Source organism: Dunckerocampus dactyliophorus, chromosome 8 (genome assembly GCF_027744805.1).
Source record: "Dunckerocampus dactyliophorus isolate RoL2022-P2 chromosome 8, RoL_Ddac_1.1, whole genome shotgun sequence".
NCBI lineage: Eukaryota > Metazoa > Chordata > Actinopteri > Syngnathiformes > Syngnathidae > Dunckerocampus > Dunckerocampus dactyliophorus.
The window spans coordinates 26,527,701-26,555,393 of NC_072826.1; the positions used below are offsets into that span (position 1 = coordinate 26,527,701).

The window sequence follows — 27,693 nt, forward strand, 5'->3', positions numbered from 1 at the left end:
TGCCAAGTATAGACAACATACAAACCCTTTATTTTTAAAATCACAGATATTAAAATTCGCAGATTTAGTACACTTTCAAACCGCTAGAATAATGTATAAAGTTAATAATAACGCGTTACCCAAAAACCTAATTAAGTATTTCTCAATCAGAGAGGAGAAATATGATCTTAGAGGAAAATTAAACCTAAAACATTTATATGCGAGAACAACGCTGAAAACCCATAGCATTTCCGTGTGTGGAATTAAATTATGGAACGGATTGAGTAAAGAACTCAAACAATGTACAGAGATGAGCAAATTCAAAAAACAATACAAGCAGTTGATGTTTGCCAAATACAAGGCAGAAGAGTCCTGATTGTTCTGTCAGGTTTGTTATTTTATTTTATTTATTTATTTATTTATTTATTTTTATTAATGAAATTTTAATTTTTATTTATTTATTTATTTATTTTTATTTTCTTTGTTGTGTTAAAAAAAAAAAAGCCTTGTTCTTATTTATTTATTTAGTATGGTCATCATTATTATCATTATTATGAATGTTCTTTCTTTTTCGGGGGGAGGGCTATCTCACCGTTATCTATTATGTGTTATCCTATCACTGAAAACATGACATGGAAAGCAGGAAGTGAACAACATGTACTGTACAAGAGGTAGATTGGATGGGGGGTAGGATTAAATAAGCTTTGCTTCTTCCTACTCCTTTTGGACATGTGGAACTGTCAAAGAATGATTCATGAGATGTATTCCATTGTAACCTTCATGTTCAAATAAACTAAACCAAACCAAACCAAACTGTATATACCGTATTACACAATAATTGTATATAAAGCACATTTTATGGGCTGTGAACCTTATAAATAACGCCAAGATAGAAAATAATAATACCTAAATGTCATTTCACAATTGACATGACACATTTTAGAACGGAAGTGACTAATACTATTGCCACAAACTGTAGTAGCACAGGGAGAAGAAGTACAGTATGTAGTATAATTGACACTATTCACTATATAACCATAATAAAGTCCTGGAGGCCTTTGAGAGTCAACTTTCCCTGGAGGAGATGACAGCAAAGCTCAAGAAAAAACTCATATATATACTGTAGTTCATATATACTGTGTATATACACACTAGTAATGTTTTTGTGTGTCTGCAGATGGGAGGGTGCGGCGTAGACGACATGTTTGTTTGTGCTGGGATGCTTTCCCCCCAAACGTCACAATAAAACATCTAACAAGTTGCAACACGTTCACGTCTGCCGAGCGTGGAAGGGAGCGGGAGCGTGTTAGCGTCTTTGTGCTCGCAGCGCTTTGATGGCGAGTGAAAGAGTGCAAAGTGGAGGTCATTTTAACGAGGCCGCGTTCATCTCACAGCATCTTCTACTAACAGGCATGGAAGGCCCACCTTTAATAATCCCATCATGGCTCACAGAGCACACGTGTGACACCTTAAAAAAAACAAACTTAAACCGAAGCTCTGACATTTTATTTGGGTTCTGCCGGTTTGACATAAAGCCGCTAAAAGATTGTGACTATGCATACACCAGCATTTTTAAACGCCACAGCTGCTTACCCTTGCTGTTTTGTTGTGTTCATAAACTCCAACAAAGTCTCCCAACTTCCTGTTGCTTTGTCTCATTCCGTGCACTTGGATACTTACACTTAGTCTTTTGGCTGCTTACCACTAGGTACACTAGGTACACTTGGTACACTAGGTACACTAGCTACGTTTACACTGAAGTACTGCAAAATGCAATACACTGTCACTACCCGGATGTTGCACTCACAGCGCATAAAAAATGGGTTGCTGGTGCTTCGGCTTTGATTTTTTTATCATGGAACCTCGGTTAGCGTACGCTCCGGTTAGCACGTTATTCGGTTTCTGTCGAAAATTCACACCAAAATGTTGCTTCCGTTTGCGTACATTTTCCAGTCAACATACAATAGTCTTGTCGTGTTATTGATACACTATTTTTAATTCCAAAACGTCTTTGTTAGCAGCCTATTAGCTTGCTCACATGTAGAAACAGGGAGTGGAAGTCAGCTACGTCGCCCATCTATGATATCGTCAGTTCTAACTAACACACTTACGCCACAAGTCTCAAACATAATAACACACATGTTTTTAGAATTTTGCAATTATAGTTTTACACGCAGAAAACAATAAATGGACATTTAAGGTTATTTTCACCGTCATTGAAGCCCTGATTGTTGCCAAAGACAACACCGACACCACCTTCCTGTTTTGCCATGAGTCATTTCTTGAATTCAGTAGTGATCCTCAACTTCTCTATCAAAATGCTGCCACTTGCTACTTTCTCTGGCTCCATTTTGGCTTATTTTGCAGCCGTGATCAAAAGAAAAGCAGCAACTCAAGGGGGAAAACACAGTTGAAGTCAAGAAATAAATCATGGCAAAACAGAAGGTGGTGTCCGTGTTGCTCTCTCTGACACATTGTGTCTTTGGCAACAACCACGTCTTCAGTGAATGTCAAAATAAATGATTATTTATCCCTTCCATTCATCATTTATATGCATTTAGACTTATTTTATGCATGTAAAACTATACAATGTTGTGGTCTTTCTGGATTTACATTATTTCTTATGGGTCAAATGGATTAGGTTAGAGCAGAAGTTCTCAAAAGTGAGTCGCTGAGAGCCAGTCAAAACTGAAATAAAAATATGTACTATGCAATCAAATTGAGCCACATGTTAGTCATCTTGCTCCTTGGTATATGTACTGTACATTGCTTAGTTATAGGTGAAATATCTGATTTTGTGGTGTTCTTGATATTTAATTTTACTTTATGCATCATTTGTATGCATACAGTTATGTTCTGCCTCATTTCCTTGATAAAATGCTGTAATAGATTCCTTTAAAATGTGCTTTAGACGTGTAATTATGTCTTAAATCTTTCAAAAGATGACAGGCGATTAACAAAAAGTACATTTGTAAAAACAAAAAGACTTTAATATAAGTGTAAAAATGAATAAAATAAAAAAATATCTTCACTAAAATTGTAAAAATAATTAAAATATATAAAAATATAAATAAGTGTTAATTTTTTAATGACTTTAATAAAAACATACAAAATAATCATAAAAATAAAAATGTCTGAAGTAAAAGTGTAGAAATATCAAACATGAATACAAATGCAAAATGACTTAAAAGTGTACAAAATAATACAAATAAAAATGACAAAGTGTAAAAAAATCAATAAAAACGTCTTAAATACATGTGGAAACAATAATACAAATAAAAATGACTTAAATAAAAGTGGGTCACGACATAATGACCATTGGAAAATGTGGGTCCCACGTTGAGACCATTTGAGATCCCCTGGGTTAGAGTACGTTTTGGTTTGAGCCCGACCTTCTAAAACGGCTTCATGACGCTAACCAAGCTTTCACTGTATTACCATTTCATTTCATTATTGTATTTTATTTGTTTTATTACTTTATTTTACGTGTTAACGTAGGTATGTGTGACCTACCATTGGCTGGCGACCAGTCCAGGGTTTCCCACGCCTCTCGCCCAAAAAGTCAGCTGGGATAGTCTCCAGCATACCCCCACGACCCTTATCGGATTAAGCAGCATAGAAAAAGACTGAATGAATGCATTTAGGAACAATTCACACCACCTGTACATGTTTATCTATCAGAGCGCTCATGTTCCAGCGTGTCAGACTTGACTTGGCCGTGATTCGCTTCCTCAAATACAGTAAAGAAAGACGGCGACGGAACAGGTGGAAAGCGAAGGAGTCGGTGTTGCTTTCAGTTGACTTGTAAAGATGTGAGCAATAAAACCATGTCTGACAGACAAAAAGCAGACACGGAGTCGTATTGTCCTCCGTGATTCCTCCTTCGATTACTTTCTCCATCTCCACCCCACACCTTTGTACTCTTTCTTCGTGTGTTGTGTTGCGTTGTGTTGTGTTGTGTTACCGTGGCCTCCCTCTCCCCCCTGTGTGTCTACTTTACATGCGCCTCTTCATCAGCCTCCTCTTCCCTCCAGCTCTCAGCGCTCGTTAGACGCTGGACAAAGAACAGAGGGGTCGCTCAAGTCTGCTGGCTGCTCTTAATGAGCTCAGCACATACACACACACACACACCACTGTGCATGACCACATCTCACACACACACACACACACACACACACACACACACGCACACACACACCCGCACACACACACACACACACGCATACACACTTGCTGCCCTGATCAGTGAATGCTATTCATCTTGGTTTTATTTGTAAGTGTGTGTGTGTGTGTGTGTGTGTGTGTGTGTTTGCGTATCACTTCCTTAAAAACACGGCTAACGCCATACGCTACAAACTACTCCACCACAGGGTTTCCCATAAATTCCATTTAAGATTAAGCGCTCACATTCACACAATAATGTCAATGAATGGCTTGTCGTTAAAACTCCGTCCAGTAGATGGCCCCGTAGGTCTGCATTTTCCGAATCGCATTAGCTTGCGTAAGACTTTCTTCTGTTTGCTAGCAATAGCTAGCTGATGATGAACTACCCTTCCATGTACACAACAACTAAGCGATACGCCATCAAAATAAAAGCATGCCAGTAAAGTAAAATGGATTCACAATTTGGGAAAATATGGTTTGTTATAGAACTTTAAAAAATGCCTTGTGTCCATTATTCCATTCGATTATACTAATATTAGTACACATTAATGTCACACTGACTTGCTATATTTATCCGCTAGAGGCTAGAAGCCTCTTGTCTCCAAAAACAAGTCATCCACATGCTTATCACCTGATTTAAATAGCCATATTGAATGAATACTCATGAATGAATGAATTTGTCTCCTTAGGTGCAAGTTTTATTCCATTTACACAAAAAAATCCAATGAATAAATAAAAGAATAATGAAATAAATCAATCAAATGTGTTATTAAATTGAGAATAAAATACAACAAATAAATAAAAACAAATTAAAAATATAAAAGTTGTATTAAATTGACAAAAAATCCAATGAATAAATAAATATATAATAAAATAAAATAATTAATTACAAGTTGTATTAAATTGAGCAAAATATCCAATAAATAAAATAATATGCAAATAAATAAATAACAAAATAATTTATTTAAAAAATCAAATAAATAAATAAAAAGTTGTATTAAATTGTACCTCTCATTCTCAAAAAACGTGGCTGGTCTATTGTCTGTTTTAGAGCTAGCAGCAGATTTTCCCTAAAGGGACACCTAAAAAACTAACCCCCAGTAAGTCAGTTAGAAACATGACGTCAACCAAAAAGGCTTTATTTTACACTGAGTTTTGCATCATCACCCCGGGCATCATCCCATTGTGTCTTTCAGCAACAATCTCCAGTATTTCCAGTATCCTAAAATTCTATTCCACACACATTCCAGCCAAAGACCTGACAGGGATAACGTCGTGTGAGATAATGTTGTAGTTTCAGCGCACGCAATGAGTGCCGACATCCTGGCTTCATCCCTCATTGCTTCTCTCTTGACTCCATCCAAGCATCATCACCCTCACTCCCCCTTAACATCAACACCACCTCCTACCCTCCCTCCACCACCCCTCCCCCGAGCACACTAAGTTTAGAGACGAGAAACTAGCTTGTTGCCCTGGAAACAAATCTGCCCCAACAGGCCAATTATGAAAGAGCACCAATTAAAGCGCAACCTGTGGTCTTTAATGGCTTTCATCCTGTCAGCCAATGGGCTACAACACACACACACGCACACACACACACACACACACACAATCACTGTAGGAGTTTGACAAGGAAGCAAGATGTTCTCATTTTGCCCTCAAATAAGATCCAAACACACAAGTCCAAGGCTGCAGCAAAGGATCCAATTTCTGCTTCATTAATTGTGAGTACAAGTACAGCCTGTAGGTGGCCCCCACACACACATACACACACACACGCACACACAGGGTCCAAACAGCCCCTTATCCCGCTCTAAACGAGACACATCAGTCCTTTGTAACAACAAAGGCAACACACAAATAAAAAGACACTCAAACAAGCCGAGAACGCAGACGCCAATAAAAAGCCCACTTTGAGTTCACAAAAATAAGACGTTCACAAAGTGTGTGTGCGTGTGCGTGTGTGCCGAAGCATATTGTTGTTGTTTTATTGCAAGACACCAAAGAAAGTAAAAGACGGACATAAACACAAAAGACCCACACAAGAACCCCGAAGGATTCTGGGGCGTCACATGATCTGCGAATGATCACAAACTAAACGTGTCCAACAAGGTCACATGACCTCCATACGTCATTTATACACTGATAAAAGCTGATGGACCATGGATGGAATACTTGCATCAGTGCACTTTCGTAAGTAAACTGTGTACACTGTGTACTTAGTTTCTGAGTGTGCACATTGTAACGCTGTAGCATACCTGTCAACTCGCCCATTGTGCCTTTCTTTCCTGTGTAAATAACTTCCTGTAAATTCCCGTATTTAAACTTTGACCCATCCATCCACCTTCTTCCGATTATGTGAGGTCGGGTTGCGGGAGCAGCAGCCTAAGCAGGGACGCCCAGATTTCCCTCTCCCCCGGCTACCTCGTCAAGCAGGCGTTCTCAGGACAGGGAAGACCCAGGACACGTTGGAGAGACAAAGTCTCTCCAAGAGACAAAGTCTCTCCAACGTGACAAAGACAAAGTCTCTCCAACGTGTCCTGGGTCTTCCCAGTGAGGCGTCCGGGAGGCATCCTGACCGGATGCCCGTGCCACCTCATGTGGCTCCTCTAAATGCAGACTAGCAGCGGTTCCACTAGAGTTTTTCTCACCTTATCTCTACGGGACAGCCCAGCCATCCTATGGAGGAAACTCATTTCGGTCACTTGTACCCGCGACCTTGTCCTTTCAGTCACTACCCAAAGCTCATGGCCATAGGTGAGGGTAGGAACGTAGGTCGACCAGTAAACTGAGAGCTTTACCTTTCGGCTCGGCTCTCTCTTCACCACAACAGGCCGATGCAGAGACCGCATCACTGCAGGCACCGCAGCAATCCACCTGTCCATCTCCCGTTCCATCCTTCCCTCACTCGTGAACAAGACCCCGAGGTACTTAAACTCCTCCACTTGGGGCAGGAGCTCATCCCTGACCTGCAAATTTCCCTCCACCATTTTCGAGGCAAGAACCATGGACTCCGACTTGGAGGTGCTGATTCTCCTCCCAGCCGCTTCACACTCGGCTGCGAACCAATCCAGTGGGAGTTGAAGATCACAGCTCGATGAAGCCAGCAGGACTGCACCACCTGCAAAAAGCAGAGATGCAATCCTGCAGCCACCAAACGGAATCTCCTCAACACCCTTGCTGGCAATTTAAACTTTCATCAAAAAAAAAAAAACAACCTTCCGGTACTGTGACGTAGCCACGCTGGAGAAACAGCAATCTGCGAGGATAATGATGCAGTGCATTGGCAGTGGCCACTTGGATGGCCCCTGGGGGTGGGGGAGGCAAGCAATTTCCCTTATTTTCTGAAAAATGTCCCTTATTTTCAGATGCAAATGCAAACCCACTTCTCTCCTTTTTAATTGACTCGCTGGAGAATGATGGCCAACATTTGGATTCCCAATAAAATTGTTATGATCTGTAGTGCTGCTCTGCTGCCGCCGATCTGTAGTCCGTTGCAGCACACTGCCCACTGGGCTGGGAGGAGTCACCTGGTCACACCTGCAGCCAATTAACCTCGGACTACTTTAGCAGTGCCATTGTGTGAAGTCATTGCCAGATTGTTTCCTGCTTCATGCTTGACTCCCCCGTATCCTCTCCTCATGTTCTTGCTAGAACCATACTTTCTGGTCCACTCGTGTTTCATTGTGAGTGCTTTGTCCCCTGCTTGGCTTTTCCAGCCGCGGTGTGTTTTTGTGTATTTTTTGTTCTTGCTACCTGCTCGGTTTTGTTCTACGTAGCTCGTTTTCCTGCTGGGTTGCAGCTGTGATTTGTGTTCTACGTTAGTGTGTTTGCCTACTTGTCTTGGCAGTGCTTTTGATATTTTTTGGTTTTGTCCTGTTATCTCCGTGTCTAGCAGCGCACTGACTTTTAGTGGGGGGAGGGAACCGTGGATCGGCCCAGTGGTTTTGGTTATACTTTGCCATTTTGTGTTTTTCATTTTTAGCCTGTCAGGATACCTTTTTGTTACTCGGACTGACTCGCCTCTGCATTCTTGAATGCTATACATTGGCCTTGGCCTCCTGTGACAAAAATATCTGCCAGCTTTTCCCCCCCCACTCCCAACTTCTAGATCAGGGGTGTCAAACTGGTGCCATGGAGGGCCGAGACACTGCAGGTTTTCTTTCCAGCCAGTCACTAAAGCAGGTGATTTTAATGATCAACACCTTCAGTTTGAGGGAAGGAGCTCATCAATTAAATCACCTGCTGAAGAAACTGGTTGGAGAGAAAACCCGCAGCGTCTCGGCCCTGCAGGGCACGAGTTTGACGCGTGTTCTAGGTATTACGCCCATCACTTCTTGTTTGGTAGTCCTTTCCCTTCCGCTACATAATAGTAGTAGCAGCCAAGATGGCGACTATTGCTAAGTGTAAGTACACAAGTGTGCCAAGTGAGACACTCTCCTGTTTCTTTTAAGCCTGTCAAATGAACAATTTTCATCGGATCAGTAACGGGGTTGCTGTGGATTAATTTCAATTAATCACAATTAAAAAGTAATTTTTGCAATAACCGTGCATGTAATAAACCATGCAATAAAAACATGTACACAGCTGTAAATAGTATAAATACCTTGATTTGGCACCCTCTCTGCTCTTGTACTACCTGGAATTTCATATCTTATCTTGTTTTTAACATCCAGTACATGAATCGTGTTTCATGCTAAATGAACTAGTACTAACTGAATCCACGTTTTTTTTGTTGGTCGACTCGTCATTCTGTGCTGTAAATGGATTGAATTGCCTTAAATTTTTCATCAGACTAAAAATCTTGATGGATTAATTAACACATCAATCTTGACAGCCCTAGTTTCCTTACAAAAGTGACGCAGGCAACTCGAGGCCTGGCATGCACGTGTCACTTGTTTCTCTCCTTTATGCAACGTTTTGTGAACAAGAATGATTTTGTTTTCTTTCCCATTTTGACTGGGCCGTTGATGTACATTTATCTTGTCTTAATCCAAGATGTTTTCATCTCTGTTGGACTTTATCAGCCCACATTCAGCAAGCTTTCATCCAAACTCCCTCTGTGAGACACACACACACACACACACACACACACACACACACACTAGCTGTGTTACTCATCGTCTCCTCACAGCTCAGTCAAGTGTTGATTAAAGCTGCTACACTATTGAGTGTGAACTGCACACTAATGTTCCGCAGTAAACAAGCGCTGTACCTCAAGCACGCACACACGTACAGCATATATGCGCACACTGTGAGAGCACATGTTGGCATGATACATGTTTATGTCCCAATAAAGCGATGAGTCTGCAGCTTTGTTGCTGCATGCTTGTGTGTCTTTGTGTGTCTGTCGCCGCCTATTCAACGCTTCACACTCTTCCAGCCCGCTAGACCAACTTCACACCCCCACCACCGTGACGAGCACAAGCTGCTCACTCGGAACGGGGAACAAGACCGATGAGGCCGATGAGCAAACCTTTGCGACATTTTCAATGGAGACACGTTTCTAATATTTGAATATTATTATCAAACATTTTGAAAAATACACAATTACAAAGAATATTTAATATCATTAAAAAAAAAATATCAATAAGAATGTGTAGGTATGGTATGTCCATGAGAGCTCAGTTCAGCCAGCGTCTGCAGCTCGGCTTGGCAGAAAGGTGGCACCGATGAAAACGCAGAGGAAAGTAAAATCTTTTCTTTTTTTTTTTAAACATCTTTATAGTGGGAGTGCCAACACTTACATTAACATCTTTATGGGTGTGTATCATTTATGGATGAAGGTGTCGGCATACGCTGCATACGAGCGTCATGAAGGCCAGTTAGCCAGCACTCACATTAACATCTGCCGTGCATAAAGCAGGAGGAGGAAGGGCACACAAATGGAGGATTTATGGCCAGCTGGGGAATTAAAAGTCTATTTTATTCAGGAAAAACAAAAAAAAAATTCCTATATGGATTTCCAGAGAGGAGAGGCTCATGTCTTCTTTATGCACAACATGATAATGGGTGAATAGGAGTGTGATATTGTTGTGGAATATGAAATGACTGCACGTAAACACATCTGCACTTGAGTTCTAAACGATAACAAATGATGGCATAACCAGAACGTTCCTCATTCTTATGAAAATGTATCCATATTGGGACATCGTGAACCTCATGTTCCACATGTTTATCATTACTGTCCTTGTTTGTCCGTTCACCCGCCTGCCTTAAAAGTCACTTACAAATCCGACCTGCAAGGGGAGTCCTGGAGAGCACTGTGACTATGACACTAATCCCTCACCACCGCTTCACTCTATCACAGTTGTTCACAAATATAGCAAGGAAAAAATCATGCTGCTTCTTGGTTGATAATCCAAAAATATGCATATTTAAGCAAATTTTACACATTTTCTGCCCCAAATGAAGTATTTTCAAGCATAAAAATGACTAAATGAAGTAAAATACAAATAAAAGGTATTTAGAATACACATTCAAAGACGTTGTGATGATATGTGGCATTCTGCACTGGTCACTGGGTGTCACTAATGTCACATTGATGAGACAATAGCCAGCGCAGGAAGTACTGTGCACTGTCCAGAAAACTCTCCCAATACTAATCTGTGAGTCTATGTTATGGCTTATTTATAATAAGCAATTATGAATAAGAGCTTTTCAAGGTACCCAAAGCGCTTCACAATGAAGTGAACCCATTATTCATTCACTCCTCAGTCACACATTGGTCGTGGTAAGCTGCCCTGGAGTCGTCTGATGGAAACGTGGCCTACGGCATGCCGACCACCACCAAACATTGACTCGCCATTCATACAGCACTGGCAGCACTGGAGGCAAGGTGGGTGAAGTGTCTTGCCCAAGGACACAGCAACAGTGACTGGGAGGAGGGAGAGAGGATCTTCCGGTTTCTGGACGACCTGCTTTACCTCCTGAGCCACTGGCGCCCATGTCTTATAGTGTCTTACACCGTAGTGTAACGGTGACTGCAGGGGTGTTATTTAATGTCAAGAGGGCGCTAATAATGTTAAAAAGCGTGTTTAGAACTAAACAGGTTTTCTATGCTCTAACTACCAAAATGTACCATTTATAAATAAGGAATGCTATTTCGCGGACACGTCTGGAACCAATTATCTGCCATAAACGAGGGATTACTGTACTCTTTATGTGTTTGTTTGGCCACATAGAGCAACACCAAAGGTACACAACTAGGAACACACACACCAAAGCTACTTGTAGCCAGCAGGCTTTAAAACACCTGTCATACCTGCCTGCTCCAATACCATCACATGCACACGCACACACACACACACACACACACACACGCCATCCTGTGAATGGTTGTGACAGCTTAACACAGTGCAAATAGCCCTGAAACACATGTTCCTCTCTGCTACACACACACACACACACACACATTGAACACAGCACCTCTGTTCACCATCACTTCCCATCAGCCAGCATCTATTCTTTTGTAAACAGGAAGTGGCGGCAGGTTTGTTTCAGCGGTGGTTAAAGAAGTTGTTCAACCAGTGAGGGCGTCATGCCAACACCGCATCTTCATCCGTGTGGAGAATGTTAGCATGTTACCATGTTAGCATGCATAGGGAATTATGCTGTGTGGTAATTATGCTTATTAGTGTTGTTTTTTTGGCAACACTAATTCAAGAAGCCCCAAAGTCGCATGCAGCGGAGTGCCACTCAAATGGATGGCGAAAAACAATGATAACCAGGACATTTTCATCACTGACCAGGACAAGGAAAACAGGACGTTTGGTCACACTAGTCTACGCTATGTACAGTCATCCCTCCTTCATCGCGGTTAAATGGTTCCAGACCCTATTTCCTTATTTTTAAATGGAATATTTTCATAGTTAGAGCAATGAAAACCTGTTCACCTCCTTCTACATATGGTTTTTAACATTATTAGAGCCCTCTAGACATGAAATAACAACCCTATAGTCACCTTTACACTCCTATTACCCAATATAGGAGACATAATAAGAGAAAATAAGACACAATTGAGACTCACGCATGTTAGCATTGGGAAAGTTTCTTGTTGTTTTTTGTTCTTTATTTCCTGGACTTCTTGCGGTGGCTAACATAACGTGACTGACACCTCGTGACCAGTGTTGAATACTACATGTCGTGTCTTTCAATGCATTTTCTCAATGCCTTATATTTAGGGATGTCCGATATTGGCTTTTTTGCCGGTATCCGATATGCCGATATGCCGATATTGTCCAACTCTCAATTTCCGATTCCGATATCAACCTATGTGTAACATAGATAGATACTTTTTATTATTACTGTAATGTATGTATGTATGTATTATTATTATGTATTATCTGTCTATCTATCTATCTGTCCATCCATCTGTTCTCCTACTATTATCATCTTTTAAGTGATTTATTCTATGCTATGGATATGGACTCGTCCACGTCGAGACTTATTTATTCAAGCGTGCCATGAGAGTGAGGTCCCACATCGGTGGGCATCAGAGCCAGGGTAAGATGAAAGCTAAGCGGCGAGCAAGGAAGTGGATATTCGAGCCTTCGGTACCTTCTATTATCATGGGAAACGTGAATTCACTACCGAACAAGATCGACGAGCTGACAAAGAACGTCGAGACCTTGGTGGGCCGATATTATCAGACATCCCGACTTATAGTAGTTCATTTAGCCATTTTTATGCTTGAAAATGTTTAATTTAGGCCAAAAATACTGACAAATTGCTGAAATATGCATATTTGTGACAAATAATAGGCTGTAGTCAACCATGAAACGGCATCATTTATTAATTAATATATTTTGAATCTGCAAAAGCGCAATGTGGCAAGGGACAACTGTACTTAACTTTCTGAGTGCACACATTTTGACAGTAGAGTGCTGTCCCAAATCCACTACTTCTTCTTCTTCTCTCCTTTTTAACGCTAAATTGCAACCACTCCACGGAGCATTATCGCCAACATTTCATAAAATATCCATAAAATATCTGCCAGCTTTTTTTTTCCTCCAACTTCTCAATTCTGTTATCACCTTTTTTTAAAAGTTCACTTTTTGACTAAAAGACATGACATTGTTGTTCACTACGTTCCACCACTACGCTACCATGCCAAGATGGCGACTATTTTTGGAGCGCATTATCATAGGGTACTGCATTTTGCAGTACTTCTCAGTGTGAATGCACTTATGCACTTAAAAGACTAAGTGCAAGTACACTAAGTGTAAGTAGGCAAGTGCGCAAATTGAGACACAGCAAGAAGACAGGAAGTGTGCGGGGATGAAGATGTGACAAGCGGCCACTTGATCAGATGAAGGAGCACTCCACACCCCCGCTGGCATCATCATTACTTGCCATGATTGCCCCAACCTGCCCCCACCCCGCTTTTATCTCCCGGCTGCTTCCTAACGTCCCAATTATCCTCATCTTTGATTCTCTCCAAGAAGACGATGGAAATATGTTCTGATCACTTTTGCTTCCTTCTGCTTGTGTAAGCGTGCTTCCATTTCAGCCAATCACAAGCCTGACAACCAAACAGGAACCAATCTTACCTGCACATTTGGTCCTGGTGACCAGCGGTGGTCCTGGGGGACCCGTCCCTCCCTCTCCGGGTCTGGACAGCAAGACCTTGATCTCGTATTCCACATCGGGGTCCAGGTGCCACAGCTTGTATGTGGGGGCGTCCACCACGTGGGTCTCGGCCCAGTTTCCGGAGGTGGTGCGGTACTCCACCTCTTTCAGGATGATGGGCCCATCGCCGATGATGCTGTTAGCGTTGGGTTTGATCCACAGGTAGGTGGCGCCCACCGCCAGGAGCTCAGGTGGGGCGATGGGAGTGGGCGGAGCTGTAAAATAGAACAAAAACAAACATCAGTTCATATTATTTTCTGTATAATTTAACGTCTAGCTTCCCAGAGTGAGGTACAAAAAATGAAAAACAACATGACTACATTGGTGTTTGAAAGCCTCAAACTCAGAGTAACGCGGTGCGCTTGAACGCCTCATCATATGGACGCCTGCAGGGAGTACAGTGCAGACAGACAGACAACAAGTTGTTCATTGTTTTGTGTGCATTATATGAACAAATAAGTATGTTTATATCAGGGGGGTCGAAAATGCGGCCCGGCGGCCATTTGAGGCACGCGGCTTGTTTTTTATTAGCCCGCAGCACAATGTAGAAATAAAATTAACCAAAAATTGGAAAAATAGAGCAAAAAAGCATGTGAAGAGAAAACGCTGAAATGTTGATACTAATAACTAATAATAACACAAAGCTTTGTCTTGAAATAGATATCTATTTTTTTGTAGCTTTTTTACAAAATTTTAAAAAATGTATCAAAAATATCAATATGGCCCCCCTGCATCTTTTGATTTTTCAGTATGTGGCCCTCGGTGGAAAAACCCTGGACAACCCTGGTTTATATAAAATACTAATAAATAATTAAATAATGACATTGATAAAATAAATAAATACTGTACATGCTCCATATTATGATACATATAATATTGATTATTTAATAGGTTATTAAATATATCAAACAAGTGAGAAATAATTGAAGCTTCATCCACGGAGCGCCGTGGGGGCCATTTTACATTTTAAAATTTTGTAAATTTGAAAAGAAACGGCTAAAAAACTGTATATAGAGTATATTTAAAGACAAACTTTGCGTCAGCTTTGTGTCATAGGTGACCGAGCGTGCTATTATTACTTATTAGTATCAACGTTTCAGCTTTTTCTTGTGACGTTATGCCTTTTTTCTCCTTTCTCCATTCTTTTTTGGTTTAATCTTATTTCTACAATGTGCCGCAGGCCACACTTTTGGACACCCCTGCATGAAGGTATCGCCACGGTCGTAATATCAATGCAGCTTTTCACGCAAGTAATTACAGTGAGTAATCGGTACGCCCATAAAAATGTGTATTTTTGACATATGGCTTGCTCCTCCTCCTGCAAACTTGCCTGCTAGCTGACGTTCTCCTTCAATGTATTTTTTGTCCTGTCCAGCCATTAGGGCAGATAGTATTGTTCATATAAATACCATTACATGCTAAGTGTAAGATACTCTTCCGCTGTTATATAGATTTTATTTGACTTTATTTTTGTTGTTATGCAAATTGAGAGCAGCCGGATCGGAGCAGGAGGGGATAGAAAAGAAGAGAAAAGAAAACAGAGAGTGGGGCAAAAGAGGGACAATACAGAGAGAGACAAGAACAACAGCAACAAAAACAACTGCGACGACAACAACAAAACAACAGAAATAAACAGGACTACATCTGCAAATGTCTATGATAAAATAATATCAAGAGCCACAGCGATAACACTAAATTGAAACGGTCATACTTATTGTTGGTAATAATAGTAATGAAAATATTCACCATGATAGTGAACAGAATGACAGTAACTGTAATGCACACAATTGTAAGCATTACAATCTTATTGCCAACATCACCAGCACTGTAAAAAAAAACAACAACATGATAACAACATGGATAAATCAGTGAGTTATGTGAGGAAGTACTTATGTACTCTGAGTGTGTATATGGTCTGCAATTTCTGATCAACATTTGCAAAAAAGTGCCTGCTGTAATGATGAGGTTGCAATGAGATGTGTTTTCTGCGGGGAAAAAACAACCTATTTTCTGAAAATTGCAGGACTTCGCCTGCCGATTGGCAAAAGGGGACGGGGATCCACTGTACGGATCTTTCCCGCTGCTTGAGCTGTCAAACGCCACAATGCTAAGTGACGCTAATGTGAACTGAAGGGAGACATGTGCGTCTCACTTTAAATATGACAAAATTAAAAAAAAGCTGGTGTGGAGACGTTTGATAAGTGAAAGTGTTTGGCTAGAAAACTCATTTATCACTTTGTTGACAGCAACTTGACTTTCTCATTTGAAAAAAAAAACAAAAACAAGGCTGTCAAGTCTAAAAGCATTTGCTTGCTTTATTGCTTCCATTTCGAGCACACAGACATATATTCATATTTATATTGATATACTAGCTGACAGTATTAACATGTGGGAGAAGGTGAACTGACCCGAATATTTGGCTTCCCTCAAGGCCCCGTCAGAATATTTATGAATAGAATTATGGATGAAGTCTGCAGGCCCAGTGAGCCAGCTGTCAATCACTCACACACACACACACACACACACACACACCTTTACACTGGCTGTGTGTGTGTGTGTTTGAGTGCAACAATCTGCTGAGAAAATCCTCACAGAATAATTCCAATGTAGATGTCATTTCCAGAATGAGCGAGGACAATAAAACAACCTGGAGAAGGCAATTTGAGTAGAAATTGCGAATGAATGCTGAAGCTGAAGAGCCAAAATGCTTTTACGAAAGATGCGGAATTATGGAAAAAGTGGGGCTTTATGGAACGTGGAAAATACACAGCCTGAATGGTTTGACGCTGGAATGGTTTGAGAACTGTGGGGGGGGGGGGGAGGAAATGCAATTCATTTCAATGGGAATTTTCCGGCCAGGAAGTGTGGAATTTGGACTTTTTGAGATGTGGAAAATAGACAGCCCGAACGTTTCCATGGAATGAATGAATTTGTAAAAACTGTCTGTTTTCCATTGTCCATGGAATTTTGTGGGATGACGAAAAATGCGGCAATTTATGATGTAGAAGTAGTAAAAATAGTGTAGTTGAGTTGATTTTTAAATTCCATACTTTTTCCAGACTCAGTAAATAGATGTATCAGTAGAGCTGCAACAATTAATCACCGATTAATCCATTATCCAATTAATCAACTATTTTGATTATTTAATTTGGTTAATTTGATTTAAAAATGTAAATATCCTCTGATTTCAGCCTCTCAAATCTAAATATTGTTTTAAATTTCCTTCAGTCAGCCATGAACGCAAACGGCGGTTAATTGGTCCCAGACCCAACCATGATGAGTCTATTTCTGCAAAGTAGCATTCCTTATTTATAAACGGAATTGTTTCATAGTTCCAGTATAGAAAACCTGCTTACCTTCATCGAAATTAGCTTTATACCATTATTAGAATCCTCTAGACATGAAATAACACCCCTGTAGTCACCTTCACGCTCCTATTACTCAATATAGTAGACACAATAAGAGAAAAATAAGACATAAAATAGACTCTTGCTCATGTATGTCGCAGTAAATGTGTTCCGGTGCTAGTAAGGGAGAAGAATGGGTGACAGGCAGCAAGTGAAGTTTGTATGGGTGTGTTATTATTATTGTTGTGAAATAATTTCAACCTGCAATAAAAGCCTGCTGCTCTGGCGATCAAGTCTGCAACATTACAGTGACATTACTGACACCTAGTGACCAGTGTAGAATACTACATTCATAATTCTACTTAATTTAGCCACTTTTACCCTTGAAAAAGCTTAATTTAGGCAAAAGAATCCATACATAAGGGTGTGATCAAACACGCTGGCATCGACTAGCATAGCCTGTGTCACGCTGTCCATCTGAAGCCATTGAGGTTTTACAGACTAGTTTTGATTCTCGTGGCAATACGGGACGAAGTGCGTCCCTTTTCGGCACGATACGAGACGCGTCATTTTGTTGGCAACCCTACGTGACACGGCAGACATGTAGGCTTTGCAGCCGCACGGCGATCCGTCTTTGTGATCGGCCTGGAAAGGCGTTTACCGGCATGTGGCATGATCCCGTGCTTTTTTTTGTTTTTTTTTTACGGAAATCGGCTGATGCTGATCGGTGGCCGATCGATCGGAGCATCCCTAGTTTCCATACATCAGTTGAGAAATGTGGAAGTGCACTGCCAGGCAAAAGTTTGGAGACGCTTTATCATGCTTATGTATGACAAAGTGTCTCCAAACTTTTGACTGGTAGTGTAATTGAGTGTCAAAAAAACAATGTACTTGCTAACTCTTCATTTTCATTGTATTTAGAGAAAAGACAGCTAAGTGTGTGTCACAGCTACGTGTGTGTCTGTGTGTTTGATTGACAGGAGCTGCCTGCGAACGTCTCGAGGAGCTGGTGGCTGCCGTTGACTCTCTGCTGAAGTCACACCGTCTAAAATCAACACTCTGTGTGTGCGAGTGTGCGTGCATGTGTGGGTTTGTGTGTGTGTGTGTGTTAAAAGAGTGGTGGTGGTGGGCTTACAGGGAGATGCACAAGAAAGTCAAAAGTGAGCCGCATTACGACGCCCGGAGGGTTAAGAAGGACACTGTGCTTCTTTTTTTTTTACTGTTAATGTCTCAGCGGAGGGCTCGCTGTGTGTGCGTGTGTATGTGCGTGTGTGTGTGTGTGTGTGTGTGTGTGTGTGTGGGTGTGTGTGTGTGTGTGTGTGATGCTGACAGTGCATCACTAGCACCGATGAGGCAGACAAATAAAACAATGCAGTATGTTTATTACCATTGTTGTTGTTGGTGTATAACCGTACAGCCTCATCCCGTTTCTAATATTTTGGTGTCCTTGTTTAGCGGACGTGAGAGGGTCACAATATTAGAAACAGCTCTCAGTGTGACACAGCTCACAATAATAAACATACTGGAAAATAAATCCCCGGTCAGTCGACACGATAACCGGATGTTTGGAACTCGGCGGATGGTGTACCTAATGAAGTGTCCACATTGCAGCGTATTTTGGGCTCCGTGCGCTCAGCAGATTGAAGACACTTCCATTCGTGTTTACATCATCATCATCATCATCCGCATCCTCCATTGCGTTCAACTTTTCACCCTCACCCCTCTGCTCCTCCTCCGCCTCCTTCAGTCATCCCCCACACCTCATACCTGCTCATGCATTACTTATACTTCTCCTCACAAATTCCCTAAGAAGTGTCCTATTCTGCTCTCTCTCTCTCACACACACACACACACACACACACACACACACACACACACGCATATGCAGGATGATGCACATGAAAGAAAGCGTGATGGTCATAGAATACCAATGACATTACACGGCTCTTACACACACTGAGCTGCGTCTCAAATGGAACGCTTCCGTCAGTACACTTCAGTCAGTATACTGTGCACACTGTGTACTTAGTTCTTGAGGGCGTGAACGCTGACATTGCAGTGTTGTCTTACTTACTTAAAATGACAATCGCATCATTTTACCCGCTTCTTCTTCTCTCCTTTTTAATGGTGAATTGCAACCACTCCAGTTAGCCCCTCCCCTTCTGCTACCTGGCCAAGGTGGCGACTATTGAGGGTGCTGAGAGCGCACTGCAAGTTGCTGTGCTCCTCAGTATGTGCACACTTATGCACTCAAAAGACTATATGTGTAAGCACACGAGGGCGCCAATTGGGACACACACACACGCGCACACGCACGGCAAGAGTTGCCTTGTGGTGGCGCTAGTGTGCTCTATTTGTGGAGACTGTGGGTGGACTGCCGAGCCTCCACAGAACTCTTCGTACTGTGTCCACGCTCCTATTGATTTTTTTTTTTTGATCTGGTAGAATATATAGAAGATGTATGTGGGCAAGGAAACACAAACACACACACACGTTGCTGGGAGTTATTTGTGAACCATACCCAGGTTCATGACCACCCAGACACACACACACACACACACGCACGCACGCACGCACGCACCTCCGCTGGCCAAGAGTGACAGTTGTGAATCTGAGCTACGCCCCGCTGAGTCTTATCTCTGGCAGGCAGGCAACACACACACACACACACACACACACACATATAACAGCATAATGACACAAAAGGCTGTTTTACAGCAGTGCAACTACACAGTGTGAGGCATCCACACAACACAGCGTAGCTGCACCAGGGGTCCAGCGAGGGCCACATGCAGTAGTGAAAAATGAAAGGATGTTTGCCAAGTTGATATTTTGTGAAGCAGCACGTGTCGTATGCTAAGACGTTACATATAAATATCAAGAAAACAACTGCATCTCAGCTTTGTCACGAAGGTAAAAAAGCATATTCACTTCTTTTTTTGCTTTGTTTTGTTTTTCATTTTCCAAATATTCCAACTTTTTTCTTAAACAATCTTCGTACATTTTCTTTTTGTAGTATTTTGACTTTCTTCCCGTAATATTCTAACTTTTTCCGCCGACCCCAAAAAAAAGAATTTTATTTTGTTTTGTTTTTTTCTTTGTCATAACATTACGACTTGGAAGAAACAACATCTTTTTTCCGAAATATTTCAACTCTATGGGACTAAAATGGCATTATTGAAGTTTATTCTTGTAAAATTGTGAGTTTGGTCTCTTTAGAATAAACTTTTATTGATTCTTTTATTTATTCTTGTCAAATTACAGATGTTTTTTTTTTTTATTTCTGCTGGGGGGTTTTTTCATCTTCCAATTAAATCAAGTTTCTTCTTTTAAATTTTGCTCTCACAATTCTGACTTTATTCCCATACTATTTTGACTTTATTCTCAAAACATGACAACTTTTTCCGCAACCTAATTTTCCAGAGATGACATTTTTATTTGTTTTGTTTTACAAATATTACGACTTGAAAAAAAATTATTTAATATTTCAACTTTATGCTACTAAATTGACACTGTTTTTCCTCATAATTTTCTTTTTCTTGTTAGATTACACCTTTTTTCTCTTAATATTTTGACTTTATTCTTGTAAAATGAATATAAATGAATCTGTCCATTTTTGCTGTTGTTTTTTTTTTTGGCACATCTCTGAGCTACACAAGGAAAGCTTTTTTTTATTTATTTATTTTATTTTCCCATGCCAAATATTTTCCAAATTGCAGCATCGTCTATTGTTTGTACTTCTACATCAAAGGTGTCAAATGCAAGGCTGGGGGCCCAAATTGGCCCGCCATATCGTTTTATATGGGCCGCGAAAGCCTTGAAATAATGCATGTATAACTGCTGTTTTACTATGCACATGACAATAAAACTCTCTTGTATCTTGTATGTCAAAAGGACACTTATTTTAATATTATTTTTTAAAATACGTAAATATACATTGTAATTTTGTTATTAATATTAATTTTGTCTTTACTTTTTTAAGCTTTATTTTTCATTATTTTACTTTTCTACTATTGTAAAATTAGATGTATTGTATTTTGATATGTATGCTGTAATTTAATATATTTTTTAATTAATAGAATATTTTAACAATAATATAAAAAATGTAATATTTAAAACATATTTTACAATAATTTAATAAACATGTGCCGTTATGTTTACAATAAATAATCAAATAATATATTAAAGTAAAAACAAAATTAATATTACTTACAAAACAACTTAAAAAAAAATATTTTTTAAATCAAAAAGACAATCTTTCTTGCTAAATGTATTTGTTGTCAACAGAAAACCTTTTTTTTGTCAAAGCAAATTTAAAATGGCTGTTTTTTAAATTACTTATTAATGAAAAATGAATGTAATAATTCATTATTAACACATTTCTCAAATAGAATTATAAAAAGTGGCCCTAAAAAGGATAACCATAGCTGCGATGTGGCCCACGGTGAAAAAGAGTTTGACGCCGCTGTTCTACATAGACGGGCATCTGAGCAACAGAGCAGCTACACAATAACGCAACTTCAACGTTAACTTAAATGATTTCCTGTGGGGAACAGGTAACGCACATTACTATACGTACCATATTTAATGACATGCACCTCACAATAACAATACGTGAGATTTGAATCCGTTGACCTTCAGATGTTTGCTGTCCTTTGCAACTAGAACACACTTTTGAAAGTCCATATTATTTTACATGGGAAAAAAAGATGCGTCCTATATATTTTTACAATGTAGAACATGCAACTCCCAAGTGCACACGCACTGCCCTGGTCACACCTGGATGAACTCAGCACTAATTAACCTCTTCGGCGCCCAGGAGGACACACAAACACATGCGAGGCAAAAGTGCACACAGCAAGCATAGAAACTCAGGTGACAAAGGTGCACTCTGCATGCATGAAAACAGGAAGATGCACTTCCCAGCACACACACACCTAAAATAATGCACAAATGTAACAAAATAGGGAATAGTACAGACAGATTCAGCAACACACACAGTCTGTGTGTGTGTGTGCATGATATTGTTCACTGATGGCATCACGGACTATTCCCCCGGCAGGACGCATGGCACCTGAGCTTCACACACGTACGCCGAGGCAAAAACACACACGCACACACACAGGGTGCATGAGTGTGTGTTGCGCTAACAGATGGTAATGACAGTTCGGGTCCCTGAACTCATCAAAATGTGGCACGCACACACACGCTCCAGCTTTGCCACCAGATGCAAACATCCTTCACAGCCAATAAAAGGTTAACTGCGTCATTTATAGCAAATACGCACTGGCTCTTATTATTTCATTGCAATTTTCATTCCATTTCCAACCATAAATGTCCGCCAGAAAGTTGAAGCGTCGTGTGAAATATCTTTGCACGTTAGAAAACATTGGCATATTTTTAGAAACCAAAACACACGTGGATATCTTATGAGGTACACATCCAAATACCCTGGTAGCGGGGGGGGGGGGCAGGAAGGCTCTGGAAATAGGGCTATACCAGCAGTCTCCAAAGCGCAGCCCGAAGGCCGATTGTGGCCCACAGCTGTTGTTTAAATTGTAATTCAAAATTCTAAAAATATAATTTTACAAGAAAGAAAAACAGCAAAAACTGAAAAATCTGCAGTAATTTTTACAAAAATAAAGTGAAAATATTAAGACCAAAAAGTCTACGTTAAAATTAATGTAATTTTCGTAGAATCAAGTTGAAATATTAGAGAAAAAAGACATTTTTTTAAAAGTCAAAACCAATAAAGTTGGTTTTGTTGGAGTTTTTAAAAAAAAAAAAAAAAAAAAAGGTTGCAGAAAAAGCCAGAATATTGCAAGAATAAAGTCAAAATATTATGGGAATGAAGTCACAATTATCAGTAGAAAATGGAAAAAAAACCCAGCAGAAATGGAAAAAACAGCTGTAATTTTACGAGAATAAAGTCAAAATATTACAAGAAAAAAGTTGCAACCTAACGAGAAAAAGTTTATTATATATTATATAATATTATATTGTTATTATTATGATAATATTATGAGGAAAAATAGCATCACTTTAGTGGCATGAAGTTGAAATATTAAAGAAAAAAGATGTTCTTTTTAAAGTCGCAGAGAAAGAAAAAATCTAATAAAGTTGTCATTTTTGGAAAATTACGTTTAATAAAGTTGTAATGTTGCGAGAATAAAGGCAAAAATATTGTGGGAATAAAATTAGAATTATGAAAAGAACATTTACAAGATAAAAGCTGTAATAGATGGAAAATAAAAATAAAAAACACAACAAAAGCAGAAACAGCAAAAACAGCTGTAATAACGGGAATAAAGTCCAAATATTAAAATAAAAGAAAAAAAAGTTGTACTCTAATGAGAAAAAAATTCACAAGTTTAAAAGAGTAAACTTTTAATATTAGGAGAAGAAAATAATGTCATTTTAGTAACACAGTGTTTAAATATTAAAGAAAAAAGTCATAATATAATGTATAGACGTGTTGTATATTTTTTAAAAAGTCATAATATTAAGAAAATCAAAGAAAACACAGAATAAATTTGTAATTTTTGGAAAATTTGGTTGACGAGAAAGTCGTAATATTACAGGAATAAAGTCCAAATATGATGTACTTTAGTAATTCAGAAAATAACAATTACAAGAAGAAATTGATATTTGGAAAATGCAAAAAAAAAAAAAATGGGAAAAAAGAACAAAGACCAACATTCATACTAATAAAAGTCTTTTTCATCTACGGTATATCACAAAGCTGTGTACCAAATATCAAAGTAGAAAAGTTGCATCCTTTCATTTTTCACTATGTGGCCCTCGCTGGAAAAATGTTTGGACACCCCTGGACTATACTGTTTTTATAATGAGGGTTGGGATCGAGCATTGATGGGGACCGGGTCTAACATTCCAATTCACCCGGAATTTTTCCTTTTTTCAAATTTTGATTCCTACTTTTGATGATTAACTAGCCTGCCGGCTGGAAAAAATGTCATAACACCAACAAAAAAGAAGCGTCAGGAAGCGCTTGTGTTGGTCCATTTCAACCATGGACAGCGTGCGACGGCGCTGTAAAGTTTGGCTGAAATGCTGCAAAAAACTGAACGGTCGGCACAGTGCAACATTTGCAACATTTGCAACGCCATGGTATCATGCAAAGGAGGGTGCACCACTAACATGATTAAACATCTCCGTGTTCACGGTGTACAGAGTGCCCTGTTTCAGACGCGCAGTCATGTAAGTAAAACAATAAATGACATCAATCTTATGCCAACAGTGGCTACGTTTACATGCACTGAAATAACCCTATCATAACCGGAATATCAGCAATAACCCGGTTGCGCACGGCCATGTAAACACCAAGAACCCTTTTGAAAAACCCGAACATGCTCATATTCCGATTTTTAAAAACCCGAACCCCTAGGTTACTCCGTTTCAAATCCAAAAATCAGGTCATGTACACGCTTATCGAGAGATCCCGATCAAAAGGAACATTAATTTGTGTTCTGCACATGTTCTGTTCAAAAGGAATCTTGTGTCTTGTGTCAGGATCTACTTGTAAACACGACGACACGCAAAACCCCACACTTTTGGAGCGAGGGGGAAACAAGCCACGTCGTTAGTGTGCTGAAAGACAGGAAAATTATGTCTTTTATTGACGGTAGAACGTACCGCAATAGCCAAATCTATCAGAAGGTGAGCAAGCAGGGTTTGTACGAACGCATCTTCAAAAGTGTCCGGGGGGCTCTGGGGGTGTATAGCATGGATGTGGATGGCACAGCTGTGGCTCCATTTCCTATTTCTTCACGTTCTCGCCTTCCATTAATGAAGAAAGTGAGACGAAATAGTGTCAAGTACTGGTTGAGGGTCAGTACCAGCACCAAAACGCAAACAAAGGCGTTCATTATCCGCCGTGCCGGTGTTGTTGTTGTTTTTGGAAACAGGAGGAAGTGGAAATGATGCGCATTGCGTCATGACGTTTTCTGTGCGTCGAGACGTTTTTGTATTTTGTTTTTACGTTGCACATGTAAGCGGGTTATTCCGAATGTTTCAGAAACCGGAATATTGACCTTAATCCGAATATTGACTGCATGTAAACGTAGTCATTGAAGAGGCAAACAAATGATACTTTTCACTGCAAATTTGGCCAACCCAAATATCCAGTTAACTTAAGGCTGTGTATTTTTTCATAGACAAACGACCTGACGTCAATGCTAGCTTTAGCCATAAAGTTGCCCAGACCCCATATTAAGTGTTACTCCATTCACCGTACTTGTTGGATATCCTAATTTATAAGAAACAAACGAACTTTGGTTAGCGCCCTCATTTAAACCACGCAAACTTCGGCATCGAGAATCGTTAGGAACGGGAATCGAAACGAGGAATTGGAATCGGAACAACAATCGCTCAAATTCAAAGGATGGCCAACCATATTAATAATAATCCACAGTCATGACTAGACCCTGGCTATACATTTACGTAACGCAACAAACGTCCGCTAAAACCTCAGCAAAAGCAATTTTTGAATTAAGTAAATAAAGCAATTTGAGTAGAAATCGTGTGTGAATGCTGAAAAGCTGAAGCTGAACTGAAATGTAGAATGAACGTTGAAATCTTTTCATTGACCGAGGATGGAACCAGCAACCATCAGGTTTACGTGTAATGAATTTCCACCAATAGGGGGCGACGTACCGTAGGAAAAGAGAACCAAGAGGGGCGGGGTAATGACGGTCAAGATGTGATGCTTACTTTTGATTGATAATTTAGTTGCCTGCTGATGAAGAAAGAAGAAGCAGGTCTTCAAGGTGGAGGCTTCACATTACAGAGGAGGAGGAGGAGTGGTAGGAGGAGTGGGAGGAGCCAAGAATGTCATTACGTGTGACAGCGACAGATCACTGCCATGGTGTAATTCTATGAACTGGCTAACCACATTAGCCCGCCGCCTCCGCACATCCATACCATTCTCAGCAGGTCGCTTCCTCCTGTTGTTGGCATCAAGCTCAGGATGGAACACGGCAAAGATTCTTTCCTCCTTCACGAAGTAGCGTGTTGACGACATGAGAGGCTTTTCATTCGCTCAGGGCGCGGGTGCAAAGGCCAGCACAAACCAACGCAAAAGGAGATGTCTGCTTTCAGATCGTCTTTCATGCGCTTTGCAAAGGCCAAATGTGTGCATCAGCAAAACATGACGATAAACGACTTTCACACACGGCAGCGAGGCAGAGGTTATTCTGCCTCTCGCTGTCTCATTATTTAAACACAATATAAAAACCTCCAGGACTATCTTTGACTCCAATTTCAAGTCCGACAAGCAGCCAAACGGGTCAAAGGCTTCTTCATGTTGGTGGAGGTCACACAAGCCTTCATTTCAATGCATGGACTTCTCTGAGAAAGACACCTCAACATTCTCATGTCGAACGCTCTGAGCGTTTACATAAAACACGCCTCTGAATTTACACAATATTTCGCTTCCAAAGCACCGTTCATATACAACACGTCTATACATTATTATACATCACAGGCGACAAACGTCCGGGGCCCCGGGGGCGAAAGTCAGACATATCATTTTAAGAGGCCCACGTCTAAAAGACACTTATTTTCTTTTATCATTTTTATTTATTTTCTTTTATTATTTTTTAAATATCTGTATACATACAGTAGTTGAATGCAATTATGTTTTTTTGTTTTTTTAAACTCTTTTAATATAGTTATATTATATTTTTGGATTATTTTTAATATTGTAAAAAATACTTTGTATATTCATTTTGCTTTACTTATTTAAATATATTTATATTGTATTAAGTAAAAAAAAAAACAGAATTAAAATGGTATTTTTTTAAAGTCCAAAAGACACTTAATCTTGTATTGTTGTAAATGTATTGTTGTCAATTTTTACATAAAAGTTATTATTTTTTGTCAAATCCAATTCACTATACATTTTTTGTATTTATACATGAATAATTAATATAATAATTATTATTTATTTATATTATTTAATATAATTAATATAATATTATTATATAATTATTATTAATAAGTTGTTATTATTATTACTATTATATTATACAATAGTAGTACACTCATTTATTCCCAGTTATGGGTATTATTGGGGTTGTTTTCTTTCCTTTTGTTATTTAAAAAATATATATATTTTTAAAAATCTCCAATATCAGCACTCTGATTCAGGCAAGTACAGCCCACATGATCACAACTAACGTGTGCTAACCAAGGAGAAGGAGCAACGGCAATGTCCGAAATAGACGTCCAGTGCAAAACCCGCCATGCACAAGTACCCCGTGGTAGCACAGAATCCGGGAAGTTCAACAAGACCAACCCCCATCCAAAGCAAAAAAACAGCACGAGGAGCCTCGCAAAACAAACCTCCGCCCCCGCCCCAAACAACCAACATTGCCCAAAACATCGTCAAAGTGTGAGACAGTGAGTTTTTCTCATACTGTTGCTGACTATTGTTCTCTTGTTTGAGTGACATCGCTAGATCAAGCCTTCTCTAACATTGCAGGCTACTAAATAACTCATGAAAGTGTGTCCCGTATGATTCATGCTGATACTGTATATGATCTACACTCAATAA

At 39.8% G+C, this 27,693-nt stretch overlaps 1 protein-coding gene across 11 annotated transcripts in view; it reads right to left on the bottom strand.

The window, feature by feature from the left end:
* The window catches only part of ptprt (protein tyrosine phosphatase receptor type T), a 230,476-nt gene that overhangs the window by 147,755 nt on the left and 55,028 nt on the right, over positions 1 to 27,693 (bottom strand). For all 11 annotated transcript variants that reach the window (XM_054784610.1, XM_054784608.1, XM_054784609.1 and 8 more), the window contains exon 8: positions 13,695 to 13,988. In XM_054784610.1, coding sequence (XP_054640585.1) covers positions 13,695 to 13,988 — 294 coding nt within the window. The remainder of the gene's footprint in view (positions 1 to 13,694; positions 13,989 to 27,693) is intronic.